This window comes from Anabrus simplex, chromosome 7, assembly GCF_040414725.1.
Source record: "Anabrus simplex isolate iqAnaSimp1 chromosome 7, ASM4041472v1, whole genome shotgun sequence".
NCBI classification, from domain to species: domain Eukaryota; kingdom Metazoa; phylum Arthropoda; class Insecta; order Orthoptera; family Tettigoniidae; genus Anabrus; species Anabrus simplex.
This window is the reverse complement of record NC_090271.1, coordinates 346832762-346846643: the sequence shown is the minus strand read 5'-3', so window position 1 is coordinate 346846643 and position 13882 is coordinate 346832762. Positions and strand designations below refer to the sequence as shown.

Genomic DNA, 13882 nt, shown 5'->3' with positions numbered 1-13882 from the left:
CAAAGGTATTTATGTTGACAATTGGGCTTCAGTGAGAATAGATGATAGAATGAGTTCTTGGTTCAGGGTACTTAAAGGGGTTAGACAAGGCTGTAATCTTTCACCTTTGCTGTTCGTAGTTTACATGGATCATCTGCTGAAAGGTATAAAATGGCAGGCAGGGATTCAGTTAGGCGGAAAATATAATAAGCAGTCTGGCCTATGCTGACGACTTGGTCTTAATAGCAGATTGTGCCGAAAGCCCGCAGTGTAATATCTTGGAACTTGAAAATAGGTGCAATGAGTATAGTATGAAAATTAGCCTTTCGAAGACTTTTTTTGCTAAGGGCTTTACGTCGCACCGACACAGGTAGGTCTTATGGCGACGATGGGATAGGAAAGGCCTAGGAATTGGAAGGAAGCGGCCGTGGCCTTAATTAAGGTACAGCCCCAGCATTTGCCTGGTGTGAAAATGGGAAACCACGGAAAACCATCTTCAGGGCTGCCGATAGTGGGATTCGAACCTACTATCTCCCGGATGCAAGCTCACAGCTTTCGAAGACTAAATTGATGTCAGTAGGTAAGAATTGAATGTCAGATTGATGATACAAAGCTAGAACAGGTCGATAATTTCAAGTATTTAGGTTATGTGTTCTTTTTTTTTTTTTTGCTAGGGGCTTTACGTCGCACCGACACAGATAGGTCATATGGCGACGATGGGATAGGAAAGGCCTAGGAGTTGGAAGGAAGCGGCCGTGGCCTTAATTAAGGTACAGCCCCAGCATTTGCCTGGTGTGAAAATGGGAAACCACGGAAAACCATCTTCAGGGCTGCCGATAGTGGGATTCGAACCTACTATCTCCCGGATGCAAGCTCACAGCCACGCGCCTCTACGCGCACGGCCAACTCGCCCGGTGTTATGTGTTCTCCCAGGATGGTAATATAGTAAGTGAGATTGAATCAAGGTGTCGTAAAGTTAATGCAGTGAGCTCGCAGTTGCGATCAACAGTATTCTGTAAGAAGGAAGTCAGCTCCCAGACGAAACTATCTTTACATCAGTCTGCTTTCAGACCAACTTTGCTTTACGGGAGCGAAAGCTGGGCGGACTCAGGATATCTTATTCATAAGTTAGAAGTGACAGACATGAAAGTAGCAAGAATGATTGCTGGTACAAACAGGTGGGAACAATGGCATGATGGTACTCGGAATGAGGAGATAAAGGCTAATTTAGGAATGAACTCGATGGATGAAGCTGTACGCATAAACCGGCTTCGGTGGTGGGGTCATGTGAGGCGAATGGAGGAAGATAGGTTACCTAGGAGAATAATGGACTCTGCTAAGAAGGGTAAGAGAAGTAGAGGTAGACCAAGGCGACGATGTTTAGACTCGGTTTCTAACGATTTAAAGATAAGAGGTATAGAACTAAATGAGGCCACAACACTAGTTGCAAATCGAGGATTGTGGCAACGTTTAATAAATTCACAGAGGGTTGCAGACTGAACGCTGAAAGGCATAATAGTCTATAATGATAATGTATGTATTGTATGTATTAATACCTACTATAGGGCCTACTTAATGCATGGTGAAAACTTCCCTTTCCTGTACCATCTGACAAAAACATGTTTTAAAATTACTCTGCACAAAAATTGATACACAATTCCCACTACCAAGGCTTCACGATGCTTCAGATGAAGTCAGTAACATAAAAAACATGTTTAAGTAATAATAATTTGCTTTTTTTGGCCAGATATAACAAACACAAAAGAGAGAAGTTTCAAAAATTACTGGTTGTGTTACCCACAAAGCTTATTTCCTTAAAAGTGATGAAACTATGGAGGATATTAGAACTACCGGTACATAATTCCCCAAAAGATGGAATTGCAGAGCATGCGAGATCATTCGCACTATCCAGGCAGGTCATACAAGATTATTTGACTAACAAATCTACACAAGAAAACCTTTGGTGCATATTCAACATATCACAGTTGTTTAACTTCAATACACTAAAGGAAGTCTACTGCTAGGATTTTAGTGTACAACTCGGGTCCACTAAAGATCTTCCACTTCTAAAGCCATACTGTTCCTTTTTTAACTCTCTTCTCTAATATCCTTTCCAGAATTTTTGTCACTTGTGATGAAAGTGTGATTCCTCTATAGTTATCACACACTTTTTTGTCTCCCTTCTTAAGGAATGGTATTATTATTCCCTTTCCCCAGTTTTCTGGTACACATTTCTGCTTCCATATGCACTTTACCAATCTGTACACCCATTGTAGTCTAATAGCCTTTATCATTTCCACACTAATTTCATCAATCCAGGGTGCCCTTCCCATTTTTATTTTTATTTCACGGACTACTAATTCGACCTCTACCGTTGAATCATCATCTACTGTCGACTCATTACTACAGTATCCTCTGCAAAATTTATCACATTTAGCTGTTTATCAAAACACTCCAACCTTCTCTTAATTTGTTTTGGATGTGTTATCAACTCTGCTCCTACCCCTTTCATCAGCTTTCCTATTACTTCATATTATTCCATACAGCATTCTTTTACTGCCAGCTCCATCTGTTTGTGTAAATTCTTCCCCACTTTTCTCATTCTGCTATGGTGTCAATCTCATCAACGTTCTACTACAGGTGCTGTCTGTCCCACTTACAAATGCCTGGTCCATTCGTCTTCCACATTTCCTACTTCAGTAACTGGAATTTGTTGTTTCACTCTCTCTACAAATTCTTCCCATACATTCTCATCCTTTAATTTCCACATTTTTATTTTACAATCTTTTATCTCCTTTAATTTTTCCATTTTCCCCCCACTCTCATTTTTGCTATCACGAATCTATGATCTCCATCGAATGCTTCTCCTGGTAAAGCTGTTACATCCATCAACTGTCTGCAATTTGTCCTTTTCACCAGAAAATAATAAATTACCAAGTTTATTTCTCTGTTACCCCAGCCATATCTTGTAATTTTTCTGTTTTTTTTTTTTTTCTTCTGGAACCATGTGTTGCACATTCCTCCCACAAAACTCAACTAATTTCCCATCCTTCATTCCTTTACCCATATCCATATGTCTGATTAATTCTTCCTTTCCTTGTCTTTCGTTTCCTACCTGTGCATTAAAATTTTTGATAAGCAAAAATACTGGTGATATTAACTACTTTGGGGATCATATTACAAATGTGAAGCATATGCTATCTTAACATCAATAGTGTTGTCATTTACAAATGTTGCCATTGACTTCAAAACTAAAGACATGCTAAAGAAAAGAATGCCTCCAGAGTAAAACAGTCCTTATCACCAGTGTTCACGCATAAAATCCTTTGTCTTTTTCCCTAAGATCTGGGTAAAGGAATGTTCTTAAAGCTAATCAACTCAATACTATTACATATTTATCTTTTAACGTTTTTTTTTTAGAATTTGCTTTATGTCACACCGACACAGGAGAGATTTTATGGCAGCAATGGGATAGGAAAGAGCTAGGAGTGGGAAGGAAGCGACAGTGGCCTTAAGGTACAGACCCAGCATATGCTTGGTGTGAAAATGGGCAACCATGAAAAACAATCTTCAGGGCTGCCGACAGTGGGATTCGAACCCACTACCTCCCGGATATAAACTCAATGCTGCGCGCCCCTAATCGCATGGTCAACTCACCCGGTACATATTTATTTAAGCAGACATGTTTTGCCTTTTGTGTGAAAACTTCTTCAGTGCACAATTCTTTCAATCAACAACTTATACATTAGGGACTGAAGCCTTCAAACAAGGTGAAATGTGTCTACTTACATAAATGATTGCCTGTAACATCATCATATTTGATCTTAATTAATCAATACAGATGAACAAGACTTTTTCCATTACAATTATCTGGGGTCCAGTTTTATGGCCGGATGTAACCTACACACTGTGGGTGTGTTTCTCTGGTGGTTGCTAGAATGATGTCCAATGAGCCAGACACTTCAAATGATAAATATAAATTACCTTATTGGTTTCACATCCCATAAGATCCTTACAATTTTCACAGATGCTGAAGTGCCACCATTTTGTCCTGCAGGGGTTCTTTCATTTGGCTGTTGAACTATTCACACGAAGCTGGCATATTTCAGCATCTTCAAATACTGCTGGACTGAGCCAGGAAGGCTCAGATTGCCAGCATTTCTCTATCTCCGCCACTCAAATTTTTGTTTTTTTTAACTCTCAATATTCCTTTGAGATTTATGAAACTTGTGGTGCCTACGGACATCAAATCAAAAAGACCTGCAGCTGGCGAGCCAAACTTGTCCTCTGACACTCCCGGCACTAAAAGCCATATGCCATTTCATTTTCCTTCAAATAAATTATGATAATTATGTCAAGAACTAACCACCTTTTAAAATATTGATAGCTTATACTACAACAGGGTATTTGTCATCGTAACATAGTGATATCGCACCATACCCCACACATCACAATTCTCCACTCTGTGTGCTAATAACTGGTGCTTTTACATGGTTGCCAATATAACAAATGCATAGCACAGTAACAACAGCATGGACAAACATCATTGATAGTCATAATGTCTCCAGGAAGACCATAGACTACAGTTACTGTTAGTCAGCTGTTGGTTCACCAGAATGCACCGTCAGTGATATGATTAGGTTAGAGTTTGGTTAGGCTGTCCAGTGTCCAAATTACCGATTGAGAAGGGTAACTTACTGTTTGTGACACAAAATTGCTGATTGTAACTCACTGACCGGAACTTAAATACCTCATTCTTTGATCCTGCTGGTGGGGGCGATCCTATTCTTTATCAACACCTCTTTTGATTTTTTGGGCATCCTGAAGTTTATATTTTAATTCTAATTTGCTGGAAAGCACAGCAACCTGCATGTCTATGAAGATGTGATGAATTCTAATGATGTACACGGCACATCGGAATCAAGCAATGAACTGAACCCAGGTCTCTCCATTTAGCCATGGAGGCACAGTTCAGTTAGGAGCAACTCACAGCCACAGGGTGCCTGGGTGGAGAAGAGGCAGCGTTGTTACTGCTCCATTTGAACTGGAAATTTAATAATACACACACTGAAGGGTGGAAATGTTAAATTGCGTGAAAACACAGAAACTTGTTTTAAAAAAATGTCTTTACCCAAACCAGTATTTCTACATTACAAGTTCTGAAAAAGTAAAAATATTATCTGCTGTAACATTTAGAAAATAATGCTCAATAAGTCTCCTCACAGATCTTTTGTAGTTTATAGTGATTATGCTCTGAACAGTCACAAGAACAAATCCATATTTTAAGGGATGGTTATTTCATACTTGCCCTTAAAACAATAACAACAGTCACCAATTCAACATTATAGCAGCTAGATGAACAGAGCCATGATCTGAATATAGCAGTAACAAGTATCTCTGGTCTGTGATCAGAGGTCGGGTATAATATCTCTCGGAGGAGGACGGACCCACTAATCTCAACAGGGAAGCAGGCAAGTTTCTTTCTGCGCCTAGTGCAGATCTGTGGAACACATAGCAAAACCCGACTTCTCTTCAGACTACTCATTAGACCAGCAATCTATGACGGCCTGCGCAGAAGGCTTGTTTTCTCACTGCTACTTCACAGATTCCATACCTGCATAAACTTCAATATTATACAAGAATAAAGAACACAGATAAATTGTTGTATACCTCTGATACCGAGATGAAATCTACAACAAAAGACAGTTAAGTTTAAGTTTCTGTCAACTTGGATGAACAACTTCTCATATTTCAAATATTATTCTGAAAATTTAGAATACCATTAGAACTTTCAACTTTTAGCTAAGTGCATTAACTACTTACTAAACTGGTTTTGTAATGATATGTTGTAAGTTTGAACTCCTACAACAATTGCAGAGGCTCTCAGTTTGCTAGCCGACCACTAGATGCTTTACATCGTGTCAAAGCCAGATTTCTCAAATACAACCCTATCAAGATTGACTTACGAGCTAATGAACGAATGTTTCCTTATAGAAGATCGGAGACTAAGACTACCCTACTAAAGAATAGAATCCAAAAGAGAAATTAAATTTGGTTGGATTTCTACAGCACAGATGCAGTAACTGGAAGCAAGCAAACAAAGACTTACGCAGTGCTGTTCATGGACTTCACCATATGTACGCGACAAGGTACACCGCAAGAGGATATGTGAACGTTACCATTTTAGCGTGTGCACTAGGAGAATGAATGGAATACAGTAAAGAACAGTGGTCACATAACTATAGCCTATGCATGTTTGTGCGCATTTCATATTAATAATAATTTACATCACACTGACTCAGTCAAGTCTTATGGCGACTGGGATCGCGGTCTGCATAGCCCCAATAGTTGTGTGGTCTGAAAATCGGAAATCCTGGAAGACCATCTTCAGGGTTGCCAACAGAGTTTGAACCCACTAACTCTCTAATGCAATCTAACAGCTACACGACTCCAACCACATAGCTACCTCACTTGCTGAGAAATGGTTTATAGTTTCATTTCATTTCTGCTCCAAGGGTGTGGCTCTCAACCTTCTTAACTAAACACCTCCATCATCATTCCTCTTTTTCAACCATCTATTTAAATACATCTATACTGAAGGATAACTAATGAGAACAACAACTTACATGACAAAATAGATATTCAAACAGGGGAATAAAACAATCCTTCAGACCTGGATTGAAAGTGATGTCTTTATCTGAGGCAATCGCTAACACAAAATTCAAAGATACAGAAACAGTACATCATTAAATAAATTTTCAGGGAAGTAAAAAGTTATGAAGAATTACTCTTAATGAAGTGAATTCTGTTTTACAGGACTATTTCTTCATAAAATGGAGAAGGAAAGATAAGCTCTTACATTACAATACGTACTTACCTTTATGAAGGTATACGACGTTCTAATTTCAATACAAACTTTATTATAAGCAACAGACATAGTCTAAATCCATCATACTATTATTTTATAATGGTATTTATTTCCTCTTGTAAATGCATTTGGTTCAAATACCAGTAATGATAATCATTTAGGTTATCCAACACGTATGGCCCATTCATTACAACAAACTACAAGAATTGTGGTTCCTAAACATACCGGTAATCAATCAATCAATCAATCAATCAATCAATCAATCAATCAATCAATCAATCAATCAATCAATCAATCACCACTGACCTGCATTTAGGGCAGTCGCCCAGGTGGCAGATTCCTTATCTGTTGTTTTCATAGCCTTTTCTAAAATGATTGAAAAGAAATTGGAAATTTATTGATCATCTCCCTTGGTAAGTTATTCCAAGCCCTAACTCCCCCTATTATAAATGAATATTTGCCCCAATTTGTCGTCTTGAATTCCAGCTTTATCTTCATATTGTGATCTTTCCTACTTTTAAAGATACCACTCAAACTTATTCGTCTACCGATGTCATTACACGCCATCTCTTCACGAACACAGTCTATGCCTGGCACATGAAAGTGTTTGGTCACACACGTCACATTGTGTCTCAAGTTACCTACCATATCTCAATTAATTAAAATCCCAGGAATAGCCTATAATGCTTCATTTAGATTGAGTAGTCTCTGAGACTATACTCAAACTAAAAGATGGAAAAGCACCGGGTCCTGACGGCATTGTCAGTGAACACATTAAAGCTTCAGCAAATGTATTACTTCCATCCATAACGAATCTTATGAACCTATGCTTCTTACTAGGAGACATCCCAAAAGCGTGAAAAACCTCCACATTGAAGGTTTTATACAAAGGAAAGGGTAACTTGCTTGATCGGAATTCCTATACGGGGATTGCTCCTATGGAGAATAATTTGTTAAAGATACTCACCAAGTTAATAACCACTTGACTGACGGAAGAAATTGAAACCAAACTTCTTGAAGAGCAATTTGGATTTAGAAGAGGAAGAAGTACTTTGCACGCAATAAGAAATCTACTGGACAATATACATAACATCTTATGACTACCAAGGGGTAAATTTCACAGTGTTCATAGATTTTTCCAAGGCCTTCGATAATCTTAAAAGAAACATTATATCGTCGAAGCTTGATTCTCTTGTTGGGGACAAGGCTCTCACTATTCTGATCCATAACATGTAAAGAAATAATACTGTCATCATTTCAGACAATATAACTTCATCGAGGGAGATCACGCAGACAAATGGCGTTCTACGGGGCGACCCTCTCAGTCCTTTATTGTTTAATGTAGCTATCTGTGATGTGGTTCAAGCGATAAAAGAGGTGTCAAGCAAAGTAACCATGTATTTGTATGTTGATGATATGGTTCTAGGATCACACGATGTTAAAGAGCTACAAAAAGCACTGGATGCACTGGAGAAGTGGACAGATACAAATGAACTGCAAGTGAACATTGAAAAGACTGTCTAGATGATTTTCAGGAAGGGAGGACGAACATCCTCAAGCGACAAAGTGACGTATAAAGCGGAAACATTAAACGACATAAACAGTTTTAAATATCTGGGCTTGACGATGCAGACAGTAAACTCCTTTAGACTTCATATTAGGCTACGTGCTGCGGCAGCTATGAAAACAATATTTGACATCAAGAATTTAAATAGATTATCTCTTAAGACGGCCATGACCTTGTTTGATGCAAAAATAATCCCTATTTTAACATATGGACTGGAAATCATTTGGGATAAGCTAACAAAGAATGACCTACACACTCTAGTAAAAAATCAAAGCCCGATTCTCGAAGACAACCCTCTGTGTGTCCAGATTTATTAGATCAAGACTGGTTAATGAACTTGCAAAGGAGCCATTTTTAATTGAAGATTTGATATTCAAGCTCGCTCTACCTTATACAGACCATTGGAAGAAACTCTTGGATGAAAGATTGGCCAAAAGGAATGATATTTGTTTTGAATTCTATTCGACTGAAGCAATGACGAATAGAACTTGGACCAATACAAACCAGGATCTCCGACATTTTATCAATTCTATGGCAATTCATGGATACCACTATAAACTCTGCAAAACTAGGATCTTTCATGAACCTGACGATAGTTGTGTGTGTGCACTGTGTGGTTTAACTTGTCCTCGTTACCATGTTGTGGAATGCTCTAAGAGAAATAGGCCTATAATAGACTTACGTTTAAATGACATGTAATCGCTTTATATACATAAATTGTGTGCTCAATTGTTCATGTTTGTGGGTTACTGTAGTCACGTCCTAGTTCGTGAACCATGGGCAACGGCTGAGTTGGCTAGAAAGTGGTCCTGAGAGTCGGGATACCAGTTGCTATGGAATGGAAGTGGGCATTTTGGACATATTCTGAGTCATGGCCCTCCTTGTGCTCAGGCGGCTGGGACTATACAATTCACCGGTGGTCCAAAACCCGTTAGAGGAGAGATCCTCACTTGGACTATGTGCAAGTACGGTAGCATCCTGCTTCATGAATTTACCAAGCTCAGAACATTTTAAGCAAGCCTCGGACCTATGGAAGTAACTGAGTCCCACTCCCATTTGATAGACGAGGGACTCCTTGGAAACAACTTGGCGAACGAAATGGAATTCGATGGTGAGCTAGAAAGCAGAACTGGCTGAGTCAGCAAAGAGGATGCATTTGGATGTGCTAGGAGTAAGTAATATTCGGGTAAGGGGAGATAAGGAGGAAGAGATAGGAGATTATGAAGTGTACTTGACAGGTGTTAGAAAGGGAAGGGCAGAGTCTGGGGTAGGGCTCTTTATCAGGAATACCATTGCACGCAACATAGTTTCTGTTAGGCACGTAAATGAGTGAATGATGTGCGTAGATTTGTCAGTTGGAGGAATTAGGACTAGAATTGTGTCCGTGTATTCACCATGTGAGGGTGCAGATGAGGATGAAGTTGACAAGTTTTATGAAGCATTGATTGACATCGTGGTCAGGGTCAACAGCAAGGACAGAATAGCGCTAATGGGCGATTTCAATGCGAGAGTTGGGAATAGAACTGAAGGATACGAAAGGGTGATTAGTAAATGTGGGGAAGATATGGAATCTAATGGGAATGGGAAGCGTTTGCTGGACTTCTGTGCTAGTATGGGTTTAGCTGTTACGAATACATTCTTCAAGCATAAGGCTATTCACCGCTACACATGGGAGGCTAGGGGTACCAGATCCATAATAGACTATATCTTAACAGACTTCGAATTCAGGAAATCTGTTAGGAATGTACGAGTTTTCTGCGGATTTTTCGATGATACAGACCACTAACTGATCTGTAGTGAACTAAGTATCTCTAGGCCTAGGGAAAGTGAAATCTGTCTGCAAACAAGGGTAGAAAATCTGCAGGACAAGGAAATTAGACAGGAGTACAAGGATATGATTAGTGAGAAGTTTCAAACAATAGACAGTAAGCAGGTTCAGGATATAGAAAGTGAATGGGTGGCATACAGGGATGCTGTAGTAGAAACAGCAAGGGAATGCCTAGGAACAACTGTGTGTAAAGATGGGAAAAGGTGAACATCTTGGTGGAATGATGAAGTGAGAGCAGCTTGTAAACGTGAAAAGAAGGCTCATCAGAAATGGCTCCAAACAAGGGCCGAGGCAGACAGGGATTTGTACGTAGATGAAAGAAACAGAGCGAAACAAATAGTTGTTGAATCCAAAAAGAAGTCGTGGGAAGATTTTGGTAACAACCTGGAAAGGCTAGGTCAAGCAGCAGGGAAACCTTTCTGGACAGTAATAATCTTAGGAAAGGAGGGAAAAAGGAAATGAACAGTGTTTTGAGTAATTCAGGTGAACTCATAATAGATCTCAGGGAATCACTGGAGAGGTAGAGGGAATATTTTGAACATCTTCTCAATGTAAAAGGAAATCATCCTCGTGGTGTTGCGAACAGCCAAGCTCATGGGGAGGAGGAAAATGATGTTGATAAAATTATGCTTGAGGAAGTGGAAAGCATGGTGAATAAACTCCATTGTCATAAAGCAGCAGGAATAGATGAAATTAGACCTGAAATGGTGAAGTATAGTGGGAAGGCAGGGATGAAATGGCTTCATAGAGTAGTAAAATTAGCATGGAGTATTGGTAAGGTACCTCCAGATTGGACAAAAGCAGAAATTGCACCTATCTATAAGCAAGGGAACAGGAAGGATTGCAACAACTATCGAGGTATCTCATTGATTCGTATACCAGGCAAAGTATTCACTGACATCTTGGAAGGGAGGGTGCGATCAGTCGTCGAGAGGAAGTTGGATGAAACCCAGTGTGGTTTCAGACCACAGAGAGGCTGTCAGGATCAGATTTTCAGGATGCACCAGGTAACTGAAAAATGCTACGAGAGGAATAGGCAGTTGTGTTTATATTTCATAGATCTAGAGAAAGCATATGACAGGGTACCGAGGGAAAAGATGTTCGCCATACTGGGAGGATATGGAATTAAAGGTAGATTATTAAAATCAATCAAAGGTATTTATGTTGACAATTGGGCTTCAGTGAGAATAGATGATAGAATGAGTTCTTGGTTCAGGGTACTTACAGGGGTTAGACAAGGCTGTAATCTTTCACCTTTGCTGTTCGTAGTTTACATGGATCATCTGCTGAAAGGTATAAAATGGCAGGGAGGGATTCAGTTAGGCAGAAATGTAATAAGCAGTCTGGCCTATGCTGATGACTTGGTCTTAATAGCAGATTGTGCCGAAAGCCCGCAGTGTAATATCTTGGAACTTGAAAATAGGTGCAATGAGTATAGTATGAAAATTAGCCTTTCGAAGACTAAATTGATGTCAGTAGGTAAGAATTGAATGTCAGATTGATGATACAAAGCTAGAACAGGTTGATAATTTCAAGTCTTTAGGTTATGTGTTCTCCCAGGATGGTAATATAGTAAGTGAGATTGAATCAAGGTGTCGTAAAGTTAATGCAGTGAGCTCGCAGTTGCGATCAACAGTATTCTGTAAGAAGGAAGTCAGCTCCCAGACGAAACTATCTTTACATCAGTCTGTTTTCAGACCAACTTTGCTTTACGGGAGCGAAAGCTGGGCGGACTCAGGATATCTTATTCATAAGTTAGAAGTAACAGACATGAAAGTAGCAAGAATGATTGCTGGTACAAACAGGTGGGAACAATGGCATGATGGTACTCGGAATGAGGAGATAAAGGCTAATTTAGGAATGAACTCGATGGATGAAGCTGTACGCATAAACCGGCTTCGGTGGTGGGGTCATGTGAGGCGAATGGAGGAAGATAGGTTACCTAGGAGAATAATGGACTCTGCTAAGAAGGGTAAGAGAAGTAGAGGTAGACCAAGGCGACGATGTTTAGACTCGGTTTCTAACGATTTAAAGATAAGAGGTATAGAACTAAATGAGGCCACAACACTAGTTGCAAATCGAGGATTGTGGCGACGTTTAATAAATTCACAGAGGGTTGCAGACTGAACGCTGAAAGGCATAATAGTCTATAATGATAATGTATGTATTGTATGTATTAATACCTACTACAGGGCCTACTTAATGCATGGTGAAAACTTCCCTTTCCTGTACCATCTGACAAAAACATGTTTTAAAATTACTCTGCACAAAAATTGATACACAATTCCCACTACCAAGGCTTCACGATGCTTCAGATGCAGTCAGTAACATAAAAAACATGTTTAAGTAACAATAATTTGCTTTTTTTTGGCCAGATATAACAAACACAAAAGAGAGAAGTTTCAAAAATTACTGGTAGTGTTACCCACAAAGCATATTTCCTTAAAAGTGATGAAACTATGGAGGATATTAGAACTACCGGTACATAATTCCCCAAAAGATGGAATTGCAGAGCATGCGAGATCATTCGCACTATCCAGGCAGGTCATACAAGATTATTTGACTAACAAATCTATACAAGAAAACCTTTGGTGCATATTCAACATATCACAGTTGTTTAACTTCAATACACTAAAGGAAGTCTACTGCTAGGATTTTAGTGTATAACTCGGCCACTTTCTAACCGATTTTAAACAATGAACATGGGACAAAGTTATAGTCTACATTATGTAGAAACATATCTTCTGCAGTACTGTTGTCAACGAATACTCCAGGTTCATTACAAAGCAACGGATATAAATAGCAAGGTACCGTATTTAAAATATTATGGCAAGGAGGCACAGACAGAAAAGCAAATTATCCGAGCGTTTTCTTAAAAGAGTTTGAACATCCTGCCCATGAAAATAGACTTCGTGCCATACAGGATTTAACGCAAGGGGGCGGACACTCCACCCTTTCAAACGTCCTTCACAAGTGATACCCAGGACATAAACACACGAGTAAATATATACAGTACGTATCATTAAAATCGAGCAGTACTCTGTACGGTATTTCATCAAACTCGTAAGAAAATCCGAATGTTTCAATATGTAAAGACGAAAAAGGATACTCGAAAACTGTATTTAAACGTAGCCTATAAACTAATTAACGAATACTCAAAATTAACTTACTACCTTGTAATTCAGAATATGCTAGTTCCATATTATCTAGCATCGATTTTAATAAATCACTCTCTTCCATTTTAAACTAAAATAGTATAAACACGTTTTTCTTAGAACTCAAAAAAAAAAAAAAAAGCTCGCAGTAGAAAACTGTACGTAACCACTTTAGGAGAGACTTCAACGTAAACAGTTTTGACCTTTGGATTATTCGAAGAAATCCAGAAATATTGTACAACTACCCGTCCGTAGCTAAAAGAACACGGTTTACTGGACAAGTATTCACCAACTGGGTCAATTTATACTGAGCGACTGACTTAACTCCGGCAACTTGTGCAATTCTGATCACAGATTCGGATATAACACGCAACACGTGCAATCACACGTAATTCAGGGAAACACGCGTCTCATAGGCAGCTGACGACTGGTCAGTCACGCCCCCTTCAACATTCGTCAGCTACATATCTTCTTTGTTTTTGCAC

General features: G+C 39.2%; 1 protein-coding gene across 6 annotated transcripts in view; it reads right to left on the bottom strand.

The window, feature by feature from the left end:
- Nucleotides 1–13882, bottom strand: part of LOC136877650 (cyclin-D1-binding protein 1 homolog) — a 77773-nt gene extending 63891 nt beyond the window's left edge. Inside the window, exons 1-2 of one of the 6 annotated variants that reach the window (XM_067151852.2) lie at nt 13416–13882; nt 7154–7213 (exon numbers count right to left, since the gene is read on the bottom strand). In XM_067151852.2, coding sequence (XP_067007953.2) covers nt 7154–7213; nt 13416–13482 — 127 coding nt within the window. In that variant the 5' untranslated portion in view covers nt 13483–13882. Of the gene's footprint in view, nt 1–7153; nt 7214–13412 lie in introns of all 6 variants that reach the window. The other 5 variants (XM_067151854.2, XM_067151855.2, XM_067151856.2 and 2 more) reach the window with 5 other exon arrangements.